Source organism: Rhinolophus hipposideros, assembly GCF_964194185.1.
Source record: "Rhinolophus hipposideros genome assembly, chromosome: 17".
Lineage (NCBI taxonomy): Eukaryota > Metazoa > Chordata > Mammalia > Chiroptera > Rhinolophidae > Rhinolophus > Rhinolophus hipposideros.
The window spans coordinates 6041594-6064024 of record NC_138063.1 but is presented as its reverse complement, the minus strand read 5'-3'; the positions used below and the strand labels follow the sequence as shown (position 1 = coordinate 6064024).

The following is a 22431-nucleotide window of genomic DNA, read 5'->3' as shown; positions in this document are numbered from 1 at the left end:
AACATATTTTGATATATCACCATAATCTAAGCTAGGCAATATTTCTATTTTTGGTTGAAGAAACTAATATCTAGAAAAACAGTGTGAATGAAACAGTACGTTTGCACTGACAGTAGTGGATAAAAAGAATCACTAAATTGGTAAGGCCGTAAAAAGTGTATATTTTGGTTTCCTTCACTGAGACTGATAATGAAAGAATTAATTAATATTAATTGACTCAGTTAAGGAGTTTTTAGATAGAGGTTAGCTATTCATTAACCATTCACAGGTTTGTAGAGTGCTTACTCTGTGCTCAGTACTCTGCATGGTGGCATAAGGAATACAAGAGAAGAATAAGAACGTTCCTTCCTTCTAAGTGGCCCAGAATTTTGTAGGATCAAATAGTTAATACAATCCAGAGTAAGATTATTTTATGTTCTTCTACTCCTTAAAACATCAAAACTCTTCTACAACTTAATGTAACTAATTTAATCAGATGTGTCAGAGATCACCATCACCAAATGTTGGTCAGTGATACTGAAAACATCCATTGGGCTTATTCATATAATCATGACAATGGAGCCTGACTGATTTCTTTAATAATCAACTTATTGGAAGGTCTTCAGTCCAACCTCCCTTCCCCTTGATTTCTGCAGTACAAGGAGACAACGGCCCCCTTTTGCGTCAGCTTCTCTCTCCTCTATCTACTAAGTGAGGAACAGACAATGATCACAGGAGACAAAGGAAAAGCAATCTTAAGTCACTTCAACATTTTCTTGACTTACTCTTTCCAATCCCATCTCGTTGAAAAAGAGAGTCTTGGTTTGGGGGAAATGCGTGGGAGAATGGAGTCACGGCAATGAATTTTAAACTGGTGCTATTTCTGAGACACTCCTGAGATTCATCTATGTGAAGATATTATTAAAGCTAGATATTTAAACAAGCAGCACCTCTAGAACTCGTTTCCATTTCACAGAGATCATCCTTGTTCTTTTGAACAATAGTCATTTAAAAACAAATTATCTTATTTCCGTGTACAGTGTAAGATGAAAAGACATTTCTAATGAAGCAGCAGCACTGCTTACTCTGCCGTTCTCCTCTTCGGCAAGGAGATGTGGCTACCGCCACACTGATCTGAGCAGAAGGCAAAGTGGGGAGGGTCACAGGACAAAGTGACTAGCTTCATGCAAAACTCAAATAGCGACTCACATGAAGTGAATTTGGTCTTCTGAATTTATATTTGATCATGGAACATACCCAAGCATTGACTACTATCCACTTATGAAATAATTTGTTGTCTAAATTGTTGCGTGAATGGGGAAATACTATTATATTGCATGAATTCCAAACTGCACATTTGTTTTCACATTTGAATATCTCTCCAGTTAAATGTGAGTTGCAGTTTAATTAGTAGCACTATTCTTTCATGGGGCCTCATAAAATAATGTTATCTGTCAACTGATGGCATCTTAAAGTGCATAAAACACCATAATACTTGTTAGAAGGCATATTGTGAAGACACTAAATTGTTTTTCCTTACTGTGGCTAAATAATACCTTTCAGTTCCTTTCAAGTGTGTCTAACATGGGTATGAGCACCATGTACATATTTTTAGTACATGAGAAAGCCTTCCAGAACGGGCTCTATCCTAAGCCATTTGGTTTCCCTTTTAGTGAAAGCATTCTTCATACCCACATTCTACAGGAATCTCTATCAGCTATGAAAATAATAATAATAATAATGAGTTTTCCCACGCTGAAAATGTGAGGAATCTGGAAGCATAATACTCTGCTGAGAAGGACACAGAAAAATTTTAACTCTTTTTGCAATCTCTTTTCTGAGTATGTTAGAGAAGATTAAGAAATTCTAGGAAAAGTTTAAATGTGTGATTTGTGATTGTAAATGGTATGTAATATCTAATATGTAGATATTATCTGATAATAAATCCATTGTTCAAAGTTCTATTCATGAACCTATTGCTAACTATTATCAATTACTAATCATAAGACAAGAGACCTCAATATTATTGACAATGACCAGTTCTCTGCTGGGAAATGCCAAATTGTGAAATTTAATTTTATTGATTGATAGACACTGATTGCAATAAACTAACAGAAGCTCATTTAGAAGAAATTACTATAGTCAACAATTAAAGTGGGTCCATGATGCTAATTAATCAATTCACTTACTATTGTTCCAGTTTCAGAAAATTTAGTCTTTAAACCAACACATAAATACAAAGAAAAATGCACATGTCTAGTAAGTGGTGCTGTAACACAATATAATGGTAAGGGTTTTATTTACATCACATTTTTTTCCCTTAAAATTTGTTGTGGATACTCTAGATGTCATTTCAGAAAATGTAGATGATAGAAAGATAGATAAATAGATAGATGATAGATAGATAATATTTTATATTTAATTGAGTTGATTTGAGTTGATAACATATAAGGAAAATGACTGCCTAACAGAAAAGAGTGCAATTTCCATGTTAAAAAATACAATTTTGTTTCTTTTATTTGTATTGCCAGAATCGAGCAATAATAAGGAAACTCTACAAGAATTTTTTTCTTTTTTTCTTTTAAGTAGGGTAGACTCATTTATACGTGGGCATACAATATGTTCATGGCAATAACAAAAATGATTTCCTTAAAGTAAAACAATAGATTTCAAAGGTCAACCAAGAAGACTCAGTGTCACACGGGGTGTCAGGCGGGGTCTCTGGTTCCGCTCCCCAGATAAGAACGCAGGACATGGTGAGGCCAAAAAGGAACACCCACGGAGCCATAGGTAGGGGAATCATACCACTATAGTCTCGCTGGCGGCTGGGTTGGCGACTCAGGAAGCAGGAGCCACACTGTCCGCAACCTTCACTGCTCCGCTTGCAGGCTCAGCCACCATCTGCTTGCTAGCCCCCATTCCCTGCTAGCGTAGCCACAGCAGTTATATTAGTGGCCAATGGCTCACTGGTTACAGCTGACGGCCAACTAGCCACAGCTGATGGCCATCCAATCACAGTTGATGGCCATTTACTACCTGAGCCAGTATCTTTCCACGTGAGGCCGAGAGCCTGGAAACTGCACTCCTGGCTCTGTCCCCACACTCAGCATACAAATATATAATTATGGCATACACACATGTGACCCAAATAATCTGACTGCCTTCTCTTTGAGACAGTGCTGTAAAATAGAAGAAAAGGGAAAAAAACAAAACAAAACAAAAAACATGTAGGCCAGTAGTGGGCAAGCTAAAGTCTAATAAATTGATGTATGAATTGCATGGCAATATAATTAAGCAATATATTCAAAGACTGTGAGCTTAGTCATGAATTCCTGGGATGTATTTAAGAAACGCTCATGCATTAATTGAAGCAGTGCAGCATAGCAGCTAACCATGTCGTCTAGAGAAAGACTCACAGAGCTGTGTGACCTTGTACAAGTCACCTTCTCTGTGTCTTCGTGAACTCTTCTTAAAGAAGGAGGTGAGGAGCAATAGTAATATCTACTCCAGAGGGGTAGGATACCTCCTTGTCTTTAGTAAAAGCTCAATTATGATTAGCTAATTCATAAAATGGCTGGAAAAAGAAAAAAAATAGCTTTAGTTTTAAACAGGTAAATTTGTATAACCATCATTAATAGTTCATCCCAGCTTTCATTATGTGCAGACATTGGAAATCAAGTATATAAAGTAGATTTTACATATTTTAAAATCAAATGATAGCAAAATTTTATTTAAAACACCTTAAAAAATAATGTTTTAAGATGCCCTTATGTTTCTTATAATCAAACAATAGCTCTTTGTAAATGCTTCTCCTTACAGATGGATGGCTAGCTAGATGACAGAAACTGTATATTCTTAAAAGCATTACTGATTACAGATAAGAATGGTGTTAAAGGTATTTGTGAAGATGTTTGTAATAATTTCTGATGTTATTCTAAAGCTTAGCTTTTTTTTCATACTCTATGAAAGTACTTTGGTTAATGCATGGTTAAAAATATGTAATAACATGTAATAACATTCAGGTTTTTTTCAAGTCTAGCGAAAATAATATTCCAGAAAGTCTAATTTTAAATGACATCTCGCAGCTGCCATTAAGTGATTGTATAAGCTACATTTTATTTGTTAGTCTGGTATAGACTCAGCAAGGTATCTTCTATCTCTTTCCCATTTATCATGAATAAAATGGAAGAGTAAATGTGAGGTGTCCCCTCCTGAAAATGAAGTCAAATGTGTGAGAAACCAAGTGCCCATAAACCTTCAAACATCACTGTTTCAATGAATCGAAACAGTGCTGAGCTTGGCTGCCTAAAGGGCTCTGGGGTTCCTATTTCTATACACTTTTTGAGTTTCATGAGCTCCTTTCCAAAAACAAATACAACGAAATGTGCTCGACTGGGAGTGCACTTGTGTTCAGCATTTCCATATGAAGTAGCAGCACATTTTTTTCTTACCCTGACATACATTTCACACGCCACACATCACGTTAGCCTGTTTCCTAAGCACTTGTATTTTTGCAGTGCTTCCAATGTACAGTGTATATTCCTACCCAATCCCTCTTGTCTCAGACCTACCAGGCAACGTGTTGACACAACCACCCAATATGAGGCATTTCTTAACTCCACCATACAGAAAAAGCTGTGACTGTCCTCCCCCAGCTTCTGTTATGCATGCATGCATGCATGTGAGTGCATGTGCACCCGCATATGGACACACACACACAGGCACACACAGACTCACACACACACCAGGCTACCAGTATTGCTTACCTGCCTCCCATCTGTGTCCCACCTCTCCCACCTGCCCATACCGACTAACAATTCCTCAGGTTCATATTTCTTGGATTTTGAACTTCTGTTAAGTTCTTAGACTTAGATCCAAGTGTATGCCTCTGCTTTCATTGTCATTTCTTTTATAGCTCATTTTGGACAGATTCCCACGTCTTGACCACATTTATACTTAGACACATCTAATCTAAGCCACCTGTCGCAGGCAGTAGTGGCCGTAATAATGCAGCCATCTTTACCAAGCACCTTAGATAGGACAAACATTGTGCTTTAAACACTAAAAGCATTATCATATAAAATATTTATAACACTTAAGGTGGATTGTATTAATTCCAATGTAGAGATAAGGAAAAAGTGAACCTTAACAAAACAGTTCAAGTACCTTGCCTGAGGTCTAATGCCTGGACAGCCGTGGAGATGATGTCTGATAACAGGTCTGCTGACAGCACAGCTCCTGGGCTGACAGCTCTAACTTAGCCGCTCGTTGTGCTGTCCTGCTTTCAGCATAAGCAGGAGGCATTCACCTTCCTGCCTGGCCCAGGGGATTTGACCCAGTTGGTGTCATTTTCATCTTTTCTGCTCCCTGAAGAAAAGGGGTCCAGTACTTTCCTTTACAGTGAGCTATGGTGAACATGGACTAACACCGGGGACTTTGAGGTGTCACTCACTGCCTGCATCACCACGAGCAAAGGATGTCATTGCCCTGAGCCTCACTTTCCTCGTCTGTAAAGTTCAGATGGCATATTTGTTGGCAGATTAGGTGGATAGCAATTGAGATAATGTCTGACACCACTTTGCACGTTGCCAGGCACATAGAGAATGACTCACGAATGCTAATTTATAAATGCTAAATTTTTCCTTGCCTAATTGTGCAGATTTGCATCTCAAGCGTTAGCACCGGTTTTAAATTCTAGGCAATAATTAGGGAGATGCAGAGCAAAAAGAAAATTAATTTGTGAACATTTTTTATATAAACGAATTTTTTGTGGGTAAATATAAATTAGCATTAATGATTATCACAGGGGGAGGCAGAATCTCAAAACAGTAAAGGGAAATTGTAAAAGGCAACAAGAGAGCCTGGAAAATGTTTGTGGTAAAAGCAGGAAGAGGTGCTGGTCAGCAGGACTTCACAAAAATCACACCAGTTGTCAGGCCCTACCTGCTGCTTCTTTGCAGCGCAGATCCTCTCCAAGTAGGACTCTGTCTTGTCACATATTGTAATATCTGGGAAGGAAACTGATATTTCCCACTACATACCAGCATCGAAGTCTAAACAGCAGTGGATTCAGAAGTCAAGAAAACTGTTTTCTATTCGAAGTTCTGTAGTTGGGATTTTACCTTGAGCGAAGTCCCGAATTTTTCTAGATTTAGTTTCCCATCTGTAAGATGAGAACTGCTCGATTCTCTAAGAAGGTTTGCAACCTTGAACTACATGCTCTGTGCACATGGTTATCTTGGGCTTCCTCACATCAGGGCAGCCTCAGAGTGCACGGTGTCTCAGAACAAGTGGAGGGAAGAAGAAACTGCCTTGAAGGTCTTAAAAGACGTGCCCACTACAGACATGGTGTCATAGCAACCATATGTTATTGGTCAAAGCAGTCACCAGCCAGCCCGGATTTAACAGCATGAAACCAGAAGCCCTGTTTCTGAATGCAGGTTTTTCAAGAATTTGCAACCATCCTCAATCTTCCACAAAAATAATGTAACATGTCACACTATTTATGATGCAACTTCATTTGAAAGACATCACACAGACTTTCTCGATGGTCAAAAAGACACAGAAGCGCAGAACAGAAATGCAGTTCTATTCTCAGTGCTTCCAGAGGATATATGGCCTTAGGAAATTCGATTACTATCTCAAAGCCTCAGCTTCCTCTCATTTTAAAGAGGAACACTTCACCCCTTTTCTGCCTTCCAAGACTTTTATGAAGATTTAACCAGATAATGTAAATAAATGATTTCTAGGCCAAAGGCCAGGTAAAATGATTAAAAGAATATAAAAATATAGACTATTTGAAGTCAGCTGGAAATAAAGAAAAGGCACTTTCTGTACATGTGTTGGAAATGCCTAGGAATTTCTACTAGACCAAGTGCAGATGAAACAAAGAGATTTAATGAACAATAACAATGCCATTTCTTGAGAAAGAAGCCCAGACTTTCTAGGAGAATAGAGGAGATTATTAACCCATTTATTTGGAAGAGTGGGGCTAAAAGATGGAGGTGAGGTTGAACCTTGGGACAGGGAGATCTTTTATAAGTAGAATCTAAAAATATAACTAAAGAATGGGAAAATAAGTTATAGAACCATAAAACTTTCAGAAATCTTTGTGTGTCAAATGAAGTCCATTTTCATGTATAAAATAGTACTACAATATTCAAGAGGAAATAGGCAGAAACATGTTAATTAGTAATTTGAAATTAACACTTTTCTTCATAGCTGATGAAGTAGATTTTAAAACTAAGCAAATATATAGAGAAGGAAATACAGAGTGAATTTGTGTGTGTGTGTGTGTGTGTGTGTGTGTCTGTGTAGAGGACCCATGTTGATTTTGCATCTTTTCAAGTACCTATAATATATATAAAGAAATTGCCGTTGATTAGATAAAAATGAAAAATAAACTTCGATGTAGAGAAACTACTCAGGCCATGTTTTCTGACCACAATGCATTATTAATTAAAAATTAATGATATATGCACAAAAAAGCAACATCTCAACAAAATGAACACAAGAAATCTTCTGTATAGAAGAGGAAATTTAGGAAAGAATTCTTTTTATCCTACTTATCAAGCCATTGGAAGTGGACAAAGTCACATTCAGAAGTAAATGTTTTTATTAATAATCAAAAAAGAATTTAAATGCAAATATCCAACTTGAAGAGATAGAAAAGACCAGATGGTAGAAATGAATTAGAACAAAAGCAAAATATATAAGAAAAACTGAAAAATTTAAATTATTTAAATAAATTTAAAAATCTGAATTTCTCTAAAAGAAAAATTTTTAAATATAGAAAAAAGTATCTAAAGTAAAACCCAAATATAGAAATTAAGTCTATGAAAGGACTTATAAAAATGGCAAAATTCTTTTTTGAACTCGGAGAACGTGATGCTTTTTTTTATAAAAATGTAAATGCCAAGTAATTTTAGGAGAGTTTATGACTCTTTAGGAAGCAGTGGTTGTCATTCTACTTGTATATTCATAAACAATTTCCCTTAGATGAAATACTGACTTAACTGTGGTTTTTTTTGTAAGTTTCTCAATATCCTTTAGTATTGAGACTTCTTTCTAGTATCAAAAGAGCAGAAACAACTTGAAAACCTTTCATGTGAATGTGTTGAAATATTGGGGGCATATTGAGATGATCTTTTTAGTAGTCAGGGTTTGTTTAAGGAAATAGAGCCGATGGTGGGTAGCTCAATAGAGAGCATTTAATAAGGTAATTTAGATTCAAGGTGTGGGAAGAGCAGAGACAGCCAGAGATGAGCAAAAGCAGAGAAGATCCTGCCAGCCCACCTCCCTTGCCTGCTACGGTTCATGGATACTGGCAGCAAACATGGGCTCCTGGATCAGAAACAGAGGTGTCCGTCACTCGGGGCACCACAGATAGCACGAGTTCCACGCTCCCAGCAGTTCTGTCCCTGAGTTCCTCAGGCCACGTGGAGCAGCCCCGTTGGATGCTGCCTGTGTGTGTCACAGCTGAGAATTCTTAGTTTAGGAACTCCTGATCTTATACAGTGGCTGCCAGCAAACCTGCCTAACCTTTGCCCTGGAAGAAAACAGTACCCGTGTTATCCTGGACGGGAATCAAATCTGCCCTCTGCCCTGAGGACACATCTCTGCCAAGGTTGTTTGCTCTACGAACATACTGGAAACGATAGTAAAGAATCAGACTTGTCACAAGAAATGCAAAACCTTGAGTGACCCAGGAAAAACGGTTTCCTAACAACTACCCTTTCAAACAAACCTTTTCGAAAGAGTTTTCTGAAGTTTAAGGGAACGGAGGGAGGAGGGTAGCAGCAGGAAACGGTATGGTGATCACTCTTTGACATCATATGCATAGCCTAAATGAGAATGAACAGAAGCAGCCAACCCTTGTTTATATCTTTATGAGAGTCTTCTCAATATAAGGTTCCTTGCTTTTGGGTTTTCTTTCTCATCCACTGAAGAACATAAGACATCCATATGATGCTCACATAAAGGTATTACCTGTATGTCCAAAGGACACACTTTAGATCAAAATCATGCTCTCAGGCTATGGGCTTTGAGAGATGGATAGTTGCAGCTTTTGAATAAAATAGGAATGTTTTAACTTCTATCCAGTCTTAGTGAGCTGTGACCTCTACTCTTTCCAGATGCTAAATAAGCAACATCTGGTTCATTGTTCTGTATCTCAGTGAACTGATTGCTTTTTCAAGAAGAATGAAACTGAGAGAAAGTTAGTGCCAAAATGGCAAAAAGTTGGGGCAAGTGTGTCAAGAACAGAATTAACTATTTCCAGATCTAGTTGATGTCTACATCTAAGCTGGAGCACCCTTTCTGAATCCTGACGCCATGCAAAAGAAGCAGGTGACTGTTGCCTGCAGGGAAGAGTCCAAGTTCAGATGCTGAGGGAGCTATGGCAGGATGGTTGCAGAATTTTTACAGTTTCCGAAGGAATCTCTCACTGACTGAAGCAACTGAGGCATCAGAACAGATCCTCACAGATAAGAAGCAAAAGAACTTTGAAGACATGGATTCATCTTCTGTGAATTATTAAAATACAGCAATTGCTTAGAAATGATGTCACAATGTCATTTTCTCTTTTATATATGTAAGCATAGGCATTTATTTGCAATATAAATATAAATTGTCTTATATGTTTGTGATAGACACACACTTACGATCCTAAAAATCCTACAGATGACACTGATGCATTATTACTCTTTTAATTCAGAAATTACTATAGCATTTTAAACTGCATTTTGATCTGAATGCTTTTAATTGAAGCATTATTATAATATGAAAAGTTAAGGATGATTTTTATATGTTTTATTTTGTTGAACCCTCTTACCAAGAGAAGCTTTGGAAGGACTTTAAAACTAATAAAATCCACTCATAAAAAGGTTTGGCACATTGTCATTATGCACATCGAAAAGGCCAGATTATAATACATTGCTTGAATGTAATAATGAAATTAAAAATTGCTGGATAAATCAGATGTGTTCTATAATATCTGATAGAGTGCCAGTGGCACAAAATACTTGTGTTTGTTTGCTAGGGCTGCCATAACAAACAGCCACAGATTGAGCGGTTTGAACAATGGACAGTAGTTTTCTCACAGGTCTGGAGGCTGAGATGTCCAAGTAAAATGTGTCAGCAGGGTTGGGTTCTCCTGAGGCCTCTGTCCTTGGCTTGCAGATGGCCACCTTCTCGCTGTGTCCTCACATGGCCTTTTCTCAGCACACCCATTCCAGGTGTCGCTTCCTCTTTTAATAGGGACACGGGTCCTATTGGCTGAAGGCCCCATCGTATTGCTTCATTTAGCTATAATTAACCTCTTAATAGCCCTTTCTTTAAACACAATCCCATTGCAGGGTAGGGCTTCTGCGTATCAATTTGGATGAGACACAATTCACTTCATAACCATGCTTAGTACATAGTTTTGAATGTTGGATGATGAATGCATTCTCCAATGTTTAGGAGAAGACGTAACCATCTGAGATGTGTGGACAAAATTTGTACCTTTGGCCAACATCCTGAGAATATCCACATTCAACTTTTCAAATACAAATTTTCCACTTGTCTGCAATTAAAGATTGAACTAGAATGAAGAGGAGCTATGAATGAATGAAGAAATAGACTATTGTGAAAGGTCTCCTAGAACTTGAAAACAATGAAGAATGAGAAATTGGGAAAGGAGGTAAAAAAAAAAAACTATATGGGATGACTCAGGTGAAGATTGTACGGAGGAAATTATTCTCAGTGACTCCCAGTTATTTGTTTCCAGCAGACAAAATGTTTACTGAGTTTCCCTGATGCTTAAGGCTGACCATTTGAGAAGAAACATGTTTCCCAGAATAAAAAAAAATAGAAGGAAAGGCACTTTCATTAAATTTCAGGACGATGAATTTACCACTGATGGTCTACTGTAAGCTAAGTAATAAATTATAATACATTAGAAAAAAGAATGTAGAGTAGACAGAAGAGCAATTAAAATGAGATTCATTTTATGGATTGCTTGATGTTATTAATGGGCATTGCTTCCACTAATTAAAGGCTTATGTGCTTAATTACATTTACCCCTCCCAGGAGAAATTGTCTTTAAAGATGAACGCCCTTTGGTCCCAGTGACATTTCATAAAATGAGCCTTGCTTCTACCCCTTACAGTAGTGTGATGACTTTAGTGTATATGAGGATATTGACAGAGATTCTCCAGCTGTGAAGTCTGGGGTAAAACTAGTAATATGCATGGTTAACAAACACCCCAAAGTTTCTGAAAAGCACTGCACTGTTGTAACCCAGAAATCTGACTTCTTCCTCACACTCCCTGCCTCCCAATCATGAGATGTGGGTGTGGTTAGTACACCTATTTTCATAAGAAGGAGGAACATTTTGAAATGCAGCAAATTTTGAAAAATATAAAAAATGGCTGCACCATTGCTATTTGGAGCCATCGTACAAAAAAATACCTTCAACAGGCCCAGACTTTTACATACGCGAACTAGGGCACTTTTGGGCCAAGGTGTAGCTGTTTTGGAAATGTCTCACTACTAAAGCAGTAAAATCAAGTAAATGCATTCAAGCCCGTTGGCTTCACCTGCTGTTAAAATGTAAACGCTTCTTAGTTTTGCGTGCTTAGTTTTTCTTTGAAGGGCCTCATGTCCTCTCAGGTACATTCCTGACAGCATCTTCTCTGAAGGGTGGTAACACTGGATGCAGAGGTAAGGGAGACATTGGGGGAGGGGAGCGCAGTGGGGAAGAGCAGACCACAGCCAGCCACCAGGCTTCTACTGCTAGATTTGACAGAGATGATCTTTACAGCCCCAGGTTTTGCCAAGTCAGGTGCTAAACAAGGGGCAAATGTGAACTTTCACTGATCAGAGGATTGTCCATTGTGGGAACGGGAACGCTTCCTCAGATTGCATCAGAGAGATGTGTACGAAGACCAAATACGACCATTTCTGGATGTGTTTTAAAAACCTGGTGTGAAGCACTAAAAACACGTTTCTTTCTTGAAAATGCAATGTCACGTATTGTTCTCTTTGAACCTGTCACACGCCGGAGCACATGATGGGACATTGTGTGGATCTCTTCAGCTAACCTTAATTTTGTTTCAAATAAAAAAATGGGCCACACTTTTATCACAGAGATTCTCAGAGAAAATACTCTTTTAACATGCACAAGATTCTATCATAAGAGCAAGGGAAAATATCTTTTGAGAAAAGAGCCATTGAGTAAGGGTAGAAGGAGGTGTTAGGAAAAATTTTAAGACATAGAAATGGGTATAAAGGAAGTGGTATCCTCTGTCTAGGGTATCTGATTCTGAGGGGACTTCCATTTCCTTTTCTTTTGTTTTTTTCCAACTATTTTACAGTTCAATAAATTGTGGAAAGCTGATAGTAAAGCAAGGAATTTTTTGCAATAGAAATGCAAATGAACTTGCCTGGTGGAATACAATTGATTACTGGTGTGACTATTGACCAGCATTCCCGATTGACAAAATGCCCTTTAAAATCAACTTGGAATCTGTTGTTCTATGTTTCTGTGCCCTGCTTCATTAATAGGTGGGATTAAATTGCTTACAAGTGTTCATTTCCTTTTTTTTTTCAGTCATGAAAGAAAAGTTATCCTTCAGTAGCCAATCCTGCCAGAATCTATAACAGATACTGTTATACGTCACCCACATTTCAGCCTCAACTTTTAAAAGAGCAGATTTCAGTTTAATATTTTAAATAAAGCCTAAGGCCTATTTTCTTTTTCTTTTAGCTTCAGACAAGCTTGACAGAACCGATGACGTTATCCAAGTCAATATCTCTTCCTCGCAGCGCATACTGGCATCATATCACTCGTCAGAACAGCGTTGGCGAGATCTACAGTTTGCAAGGCAAGTAACGTTAAATCAATCTACAGTACTGCCCTTCCCTTCCTCCAGGTGAACCAGGACTCACGCAAACTGCTTTGTATTTGCATTGCTTGCTTTTCCTCCATTTCCATTTATCAGCGGTCACTGTCCCTAGTGCAAACTCTGAGATTGACAGCGATGTTCCTAAAGCTATCGTTTCATAGACTCGTAAAAATAATTCCAAAAATCACCCAGGGCTGAGGACCCCATTGGGCATAGGAGCTTGACTAACCCATTTTATACAAAACATATTATCAGGAGCTGAAAGTACCTAGCGCCAGGGTCTAGTTCATGCTGTGTTTTACAAAGTATTTCTTTCTTAGCATCTTTTTTCCGTAACAGGATGGAATATAAATTCGGGAAAATGACTTCAGGCTCCATAATAACAGGCTACATAAACCTCCTCACAGAAGTTTTAAGGTTTAGCCAAAGCCTTGACGTAGAATCCATTTGGGAGAATGCAGGGCAGAAAGAGAAAATTATAAACACTTTGTAGTTTTACAAATGATAAGTGATTAACTCACTTGGGAATGGCCTTCCAGATTAATCAAATTAATAGTTAGCAGGTATTTAGTCAGCAAAATCGGAAACCTCCCCTTTGACGCTTCTCTTCTTAGTTTTCCCCTTTGCCCTAAAATGATTAATCTTATTCTTCAGAAAAAATATTCAGCTGCAGGCAGGTGACTGACAGCTCAGCTGGCCAAGACTGGAGGAAGCAGGAACTAAGAAAAATAAGGCTAACAACACATAGTTGGACACACTGATCCAACGAGCGTTCGTTGAACATAACAGGCACCTACCATGGACAAAATAAAGAGGCAACCGACTGAATGGGAGAAGATTTTTGCAAACAGTGCCTCTAATAAGGGGCTAATATCCAAAATATACAAGGAACTCAACAACAAAAAAACAAACAGCCCAATTGAAAAATGGGCAGAGGACCTGAAGAGACATTTCTACAAAGAACACATACAAATGGCAAATAGACATATGAAAAAATGCTCAGCATCACTAATCATCAGAGAAATGCAAATAAAAACCACAATGAGATATCACCTCACCCCAGTCAGAATGGCTATCATCAACAAGACAAATAGCAACATGTGTTGGAGAGGCTGTGGAGAAAAAGGAACCCTCATCCACTGTTGGTAGGAATGCAGACTGGTGCAGCCGCTATGGAAGGCAGTGTGGAGGTTCCTCAAAAAATTACGATTAGAATTACCATATGACCCAGCAATCGCTCTCCTGGGTATCTACCCAAAAAATCTGAAAACATTTATCCATAAAGACACGTGTGCTCCAATGTTCATTGCAGCTTTGTTTACGGTGGCCAAGACATGGAAACAACCAAAATGTCCTTCGATAGATGAATGGATAAAGAAGTTGTGGTATATATACACAATGGGATACTATTCGGCAGTAAGAAAAGATGATATAGTAACATTTGTGACAACATGGATGGATCTTGAGAGTATAATGCTAAGTGAAATAAGTCAGACAGAAAAAGCAGAGAACCATATGATTTCACTGATGTGTGGTATATAAAACTGAAAACAACAAAAGAACAAGACAAACAAATGAGAAACAAAAACTCATAGACACAGACAATAGTTTAGTGGTTACCAGAGGTTAAGGGGGATTGGGGGTAGGAGATGAGGGTAAGGGGGATCATATATATGGTGATGGACGGAGAACTGACTCTGGGTGGTGAACACACAATGGGATTTATAGATGATGTAATGCAGAATTGTACACCTGATACCTGTGTAATTTTACTAACAATTGTCACCCCAATAAATTTTAAAAAGAAACAGGCACCCAATAAATATCTGGTGAAGGAATGACCATCATGACTTTCAATGCAGTTAGGCATTCAGAGTGTTTTCTCCTTTTATGCTTTAGCTTTTGCTCATATTAACAACTAAAAATGTTTTGGGGGGGAAATGTTTTACAATCAAACTGAAATAGTGTATTTTTAAAGCAATATTTGCTTGCCATGGTTTCAAACCTAGAATGACAGAGTTTGATCAGTGGAAATTAATGAATAAAGATACACTCTGGGGAGTTAAGTTGGCATCATGATGGAGTGGTAAGATCCCTTTATGTGTCCCCTTAGAATTAGAACAAGTTGGACATCTGTAACCCAGCCAAGGTTCCTCTGCTCAGCACACAAACACGCCTGAGAAACGCACACACTGGTTCATGTGGAACACTCAGTGGAAACAAGGTGGGGGAAACGGCAGGGACGGTGTCCCCAGACACAGTTTGTCGCCATCCCCAGACACAGTTTGGCGCCCACCCTGACCCCAGCTAACATGTAGCAATAGAGTAAGTTCTTGGGGTGCAGCCCCCACCGTCTGACCCAGCAGAGGGTAAGAGGAGCAGAGGCAGCATCAGTGCCTGCCACACTCTCCCACCACAGTGGTGGTGCCCTGACACCAAGGTGACCTGAGCACAGCAGGGACACCCACCACCCTGCTGGTCACCCAGTCATCAATTTCCATCATCGAAATGACACCTCCTACAGTAACCCAGCAGGTGCAAGTAGCAAAGGTCAGAGAAAAGAAAAACTTGTGCTATATCACCATCTACTGGAAAACAAAAGAAAGACCTCTAGTTATCAACCTGAATTGTTAAGATCAAAATGGTATCTAAACAACAAAAGTGTTCACTACCTCAATTGTACAGGCGGAGGAACAATCCATCAAGAAACATGAATAACTAAAATAACACAGTAACACAGAAAGAAAATGCAAGTCTCCAGAAACTAAACTCAAAGTCGTGGAAGACTGATTTAAATGAGAGAATTCCAGATCACAGTCATGAAGAAACTCAACTGGATACAAGAAAATTTAGAAAGGCAGTTCAATGAGTTCAGGAATAAAATTAGTGAAAAAAGAAGTACTTTACCAAAGAGACTGAAACTATAAAAAAAAACACCAAACAGATATTCTGGAGCTGAAGAATTCATGGGATGAAGAATGCGTTAGGAATACTTGGAAATAAAGCAGACCAGATGGAAGAGAGAATTAGCAAGCGCAAAGATAGAAATCTAGAAATGATTCAGGTGGAAGAAGAAAGAACTAAGAGTTTTTTTTAAAAAAAATGAAAGAAGTCTACAACAACTATCTGACTGCATTAAGGATACATTCTGCAAGGAAAAGCAATCAGAGCAATTTTAGTCACATATTAAAGGTAATTGCATTCAATATTTTAAATGAATCCTCTATGGCCAACATGACGACCTGTATTTAGCAGGTAGCCATTATCTTTTCATATTATTTATTTGCATGAGAAAATATTTAATAGTGTTTAAAAAATTCAGCTGAGTAAATTTGAAGATCTAATTGGCTTTATTCAAAGATTCATGAATCAGGCAGCATCCCACTTAGCAGATAAGAAGGATCTCCAAAGAGCTACAGAAAAGGGAACGTTTTTAAAGGCAGAAAGGGGGTGGGACAAGGAAATCAAACAAAAGAAAGGATTATTCCAGGCAGTCACTTTCCTTTGGGGGTATAATGGGGTCTATTAGGCAGATTACCTCACTAGTACTGACTGAGACTGACCAGTTAAGATTACATTCCTGGGGGAAGTTGAAACTGCAAATAGGCTAGAGATTAAATCTCAGTTTGGTGCTGTGAGTTTAGCACAAGTGACTCCCTTTTGGGCTTGCTGTCTCTTTTTCAACAGTAGGATAAGGATTCAAGAACAGGGACAATGAAGGAGCATTGTTCTGACTATTTCACGAATCAGAAAGCTGATGCTTTCTTGTCACTCTTTTTCTTTGCTCCACCAATGCCAGGAACCACACACTAAATTTCCTGAGTCATAATCTTGTAAAATTAATCTTGCCTGTTTAGAAACAATTAGAAAACATACCTTTAATATGAGGTTATTGTTATTTAAATATACACATATGTAGTGAATATTAATATTCAATAGGAAAACCTGAAACTATGGAATATTTGAGTGAGAAAATAAAAACAAATTTCTAAGCAAAAGGAAAGTGAGATGTGAATACAAATAAATTGGAAATAGGTTGGAACCAATGTAATGATAACTTTGGATATTGACAAGGGTTTGGTCTATAACTCCAGCAAATAAAAGACTCTGATAGGAGGGCGAAGATTTAGACTGATACACAACTTCAGAAATAATTCCATATGCATCCAAGAAAAAAATGCCAGAATGCATTGAGATTTCTTAAAACATTGCCAGAGACTCATCGGAGGACAATTTGGCGATGGCCGGTATCATCAAGTAAACCAGAGGTAGTTTTGGAGGAATAAAAATACATCTTTAGAATTTTTTCCCTCATATTTTCATATTCTAACTGTGAAACGGAGAGCAATCTGAATTAAATTCAGCGGGCTTTTATTGAAAAGATAATGGGGGAATCGTTTTTCATACTTAATGTTTAATAGACGGGGATTCATTAATAAGCAGCAATGTACTAGAACCTAAACCAACAAGCATTCATGGCATGAGAACAAACCCAGCTTATAGTAATACTTCTCTATCACTTCAACTTCAACGCCTGTCACCTTCCAAACTGTACTCTGCTGGGTTGTATTGTGTTCCTTTCTGCCATCCACTCAGTAACTATAGAAGCAAGGTACATGCTAAAAGACTGGCATATCAATACTGCATTGACTTTAGCGCTTGAAACAGAAGTTCGATATAATCTGCCCAATCTCCACGCTGCTCCCAGAACGGTGCTCTGAAAACAGACGTTATGGCTCTGCCTGTGGACTCTAGGTCTCTGGAGCCAAAAGACAGAGACAGAGAATAATTAGCTTTCACAAGTGCACGCTAGCTAAGCTCCAGGCAGCTACTGCTTACACACTCTGCCCTTGAACCGCTTGGGGCGGGTTGAGTTACGTGGCCTCTTCTTGCAGACGTGGTAAGCAGGGACTTCACCTTTTCTCAATTTTCGCCAGATAAGAAGGATGACTGATTAGTATTTGAAAGTAATTTTATGTTTATATTTCTCTAATTTCTGCATTTACGAAAACTGTTTGTGTCACAACCCGTGCTAGGGATGTATGTTGTCTGTAAGTTGAGGGAAGCCTAAGCTGTTGAAGGGAAGGAAACACGATCTGAACTCTTGACTCAAGAGTGAACGCTTAAAACGTGCCACTTGTTTTAACATTGATGGAATTGTGGCTTTAGTTCTGAGGCCCTCAGCAGAAAATGTGTTGGCAGCATACGGAACCCTCAGAAAAGCAAAAAAAAAAAGGAAAAAAGGAGGGGGGGAGGAGGAAGAGAAAACAAGGCCCCATAAGAAGGTCTGAGTTTTTCTTACCTTAATGCTCTCACCTGGACTTGTCATCACCATTCTGTATATTTATATGGCACTATATAGCAGGGTCTTTAATTCAGGATTTATGAAGACGCCAAGGATGTAAGCATTTATTGGAAATGACAAACCAGTAAAAACCCTTGAGGGCACCAGGCTCACTGCAGACCCTCAGTGAGTCTTTGTTGAATGCAACAGGGAACTAGAAAATGCATGATGAAGGATATATGGAGGGGAAGACATCCCTACCTCATCTCTCCTCTGAGGAAAATTTTCAACCGGTGTCGCCAGGAATAGTGTCTATTCCCTCACATCACGCATCCCGGGCAGCCCAGGTTCTTGCAGATGGTTAGGCCTTTGTCGGCAGATCTGCTTCTTGCTTTGGGACCACATTTACTCAGCACAGACACTTGCCACTGGGCCTTTATTGTGCTAAGCACAGGAAGTGCTGTGAGAGACTGCAGGTCTATCCCTGTCACCTGATGGCTGAGTTACTACTATCTCTTTCCACCTGAGGCTGCCCCTCTGGGATTAGTTCTTCCACATGCTACAGTGATGGAAGAGGAGCCCAGAATGTGAGCTCAAAATGGTCCCCAAGGAGCCGGCTTCTGGGGCTGTGTATTATCCTTACTTAAACATTCCCTGCTACATTTCGTGACTAATTTTTGCACAAAACGATATGGGTTATATGGTGACTCATTTTGAACAGCCTGAACAATTTCCCTCTGAATCAAGGATGATTGGGGATGTCATTTGTAAAGGTGGTCCCTTTCGGAGTTCTGCTTTCACTAACACTGATTAATATTCAAAGGCCAACTCTGAAGTGCCCACCGCCCTCGCCCTCTTTGCATCTGATTAAACTATAGACCACTGGGGTCAGACCCGATTACACCGGAGGCATTTTATGCTCACCGAAAGGGCATCCGTCTGTGGCTCCAAGTTCTTTACAGATACAGGAAGCAAACAGGCAATTAGAACTAGAGATAACCTTCAGAAAACAGTAAATAGAGTTCTGAGGTAGATTAGGGAGGTAAATCAAAGGATTTACTTACTTTTTGTTCAGCTATGACCCTCCATTCTTCTTTATGCCCAGTCAGTTCCGAGTTCGCATTGTATGTAAATTGCTTCTACTGAGATCTTCTGTTCAAATTTTTATTATATGATGTTTTCCAAACTGCAAAGTTAATAAAAGCCTCCAGAGCAAGTAAAAAAAAAAAAAAAAAAAGCACCAGTAGTAAAAAGGAAACTGTATGTGTTTAAGCTACCATCTTCCCAGGATTTGATCTATCTAGTGCCTGGTGAATCAGTCATAGCCAAGTTCAACACACATTCTTCCTAAGGCCCAAGCCTGCTAGTGGCCATTTGGCAACAACCCTTAAAAACATTTCCCATTTTCTAGAATCATCACCTCCTGTCTGTTAACCCTTCTTTATGAACGTTTATTGCATGTCCTTACCTTAAGGATGGTAAGGGAAAGGGAGGAAACGTCTCCCAAGGTACCAGTTTTTAAAGAGAGAGATACTCAAAATACTGTCAGTGTGAAGCAGTCCTCACAGCCTGCAGTCCTAATCCACTATTCCCTCTGCCATGCTCCCAGACTTTTATGTGTGACTTGAATATATCAATGTATCTGTTATAGACATGCTTTTCTCAGTGGATTGTGAAGTGTCACCTTGGAATGTTTTTTCTGCCCCGGCTCAGCCCCATCGTTGGGAAAGGCACTGTCTGTCCAGGTGAACATCCTGAGTTTGGGAGTTAGGCCAACCTGAGCATGCGGGTTAACTTTATCACTGCTGTCTTGTGTGACTTTACGCAATTTACTTAATCTTCCGAAGCCTCATGCTTCGAAATCTAAAAATCACAGTACTTAAATGAGTTCATCCACTGTCAAGATTTTGAAGTCAATGAAATTTCTACTCAGAACCTTCTGTCTCGGATAAATGGAAGTATGTTCTCCAATTTTATTCTAGTATCTAAAATATTATTCTATCATTTCTACTACTCATGAGGAATTTGGTTTTGTTCTAAGGACTTTATAGAAATGGTTTCTGGCTTCTCTAAAGTTCTAGAAAGCCTAGAGCTAACTCGCAACCTAACCCTAAGTTTTTAATGCAAGAAAAAAAAAATGTATCAGGGAAAATGTCAGGCTTCAGTCTTCAGTTGTTTTTTTCCTCCCACCTGGGAGCGTAAACAAGACAGCACCCCCTAATCACATAAACCCCTTCTCCCAAGCCTTACATGGCTCAGTACAGGTAACCCAAATGAGGAAACTAGACCCTGTTTTCAGGCAGGGGAGTTAGGAAACTCCTGGAATGACTTTATTCAGCTCAGTGAGGTTCCCCCCACCCACTCTCCCACCCAAGATGGATCCTTGCTAATTAGCTTACCTTGACCCCTGAGAAGCTTCCTGGAGAGCTCTCTTCCTCCACTGGGCACCAGCCTCTCTCCTAATGTAACTAGTTTTGCTTGAGCTAGTTATTGCTCAATTTATTCTCTCACGAGATACATTCTACTGGCCAGAGCAGAGGTGAAAGGCAAGATTTGATTGTTCATTTGGTTCTCCTGACATAGCACATGGCAAACTCTGAAGAGGACTCATAGCATGAAAACAACTAGTCAGCCATTTAATCTTTGTTTACCAGACACCTGAAAGGAGTTACTAAAAGACTCAGAGTTTCCAGATGTTATATTGAATTAGTATCATCTACCACTAGTCTTATTAAAGTAAACTGTTTCACGCTCTTACATTCAAACCTGAAATTGAAACCTCAATTTCAGATTTGAATTAGACCTGAAACTGGTTTTCTATGCTTGATTGTTCTCTATCAAGCTTCCCCTCCCCAATTTGTTATGTATAATAGGTAACATTGTAAGTTCTATATAAATCTAACTTTTATGGAAAAAATATATTTATATATATTCCATTTTATTCAGTAGGGAATAAATATAGTAAATAATATTAGTTCAGGGAAAGGTTAATATAACCATGACACAAGCTCAACTGTCCTTTTGATGTACGTGTGTGTGTGTGTGTGTGTGTGTGTGTGTGTGTATTCCTGGCTGCACGTGCTTGCACACACACACACAACCACTTGGCTCATTGCTATTTCACTATATACTGCTTCCCTCAAAAATGTATCTTCCCTCAAAAATATATCTATTAGGCTATGCTTCACAAATTATAAACTACATAAAAGAACCTTCAGGAAAAAAACTATTCAATTGTATTTTCTCCCTGACTTCTGTTTCTTGTTTCTCCTGTTCTGCTGTTTTTTAACCTCGTCTCTATCTCTGGCCCTTCATCTAAATGTACCCTATCTCTGGTTAAAGTTTTCATAATTGTATTTCGCACATTTTTCCCCTTTATTTTCCTTCGTCTGCCAAAGAGAGAACCTGGCATCTGGAGATCTGATGATTGGAGAACACAATGAGAAACATCAGGAAATTAGCATCATTAAAATTATACCAGCCAGAGAATAAACGGCAGAGTAAATGTGGATTTAAGCCTGGATGTGGCCTATCAGTGAAGTTCTAGCACTGACTCACTTCCCTGTAAATAATACAGAGGGTGCTAAAAAAATGTATACACATTTTAAGAAAGGAAAAAAACTGTAGTAAAATTGTAATACTCAATATATATCAATAATAAAAGAGGAATGCAAGTTACTTTTGACTTCTGCAATTACAAGAGGTACTCAAAGTGGTTCCCATCAGCGTAATTTTAAAACAGTTTTTTCCTTTCTTAAAATGTGTATACCTTTTCTTGGTATCCTCGCTTCAAACTTCAAACATCCAAGATTTTAAAACTTAGAAGCACAATAGTATATGTAAGTTTGTATAAGAGAAATTTCTGTTAAGAATTGAAGCCATGTACGTATGTTTTAATGCCTGTATTTAGCAAAGGAAAGATAGTATAGTTTGGGCAAGTTCTTACAACTATTTAGTCGCCATTGCTGTATCGTATTGGTTTGGTAAGGAGTTTACAACCTTTGCTTTATTTTTGTATATTTTATGTATTTGTATAATACAAGAAAGAAGTTTAATGCCCACTTAAGTGATATAATGTCTTCTGCATATATGTTCAAGATAAAGATATATGACATTAGAACAAACTTTTCTTACTGACCACACAGCTTTATGACTGAAATTGTACTTCTTAGCCTTTCCTTTGTCAGGAAATCCAATTCCACAGAATGATTTTGGGATGTTGTTTCTCTAGTGTCCGTTAAGAACCAGCCATTGGCTGAGGCCCTAGCATATCATTTTAGA

The 22431-nt window shown here is 38.5% G+C and overlaps 1 protein-coding gene across 1 annotated transcript in view; it reads left to right on the top strand.

Annotated features, from left to right (window-relative positions):
• DOK6 (docking protein 6) overlaps positions 1-22431 on the top strand; it is a 300556-nt gene that overhangs the window by 234122 nt on the left and 44003 nt on the right. Inside the window, exon 7 of the mRNA XM_081079009.1 lies at positions 12728-12845. Within this exon, the coding sequence (XP_080935135.1) occupies positions 12728-12845 (118 nt within the window). The remainder of the gene's footprint in view (positions 1-12727; positions 12846-22431) is intronic.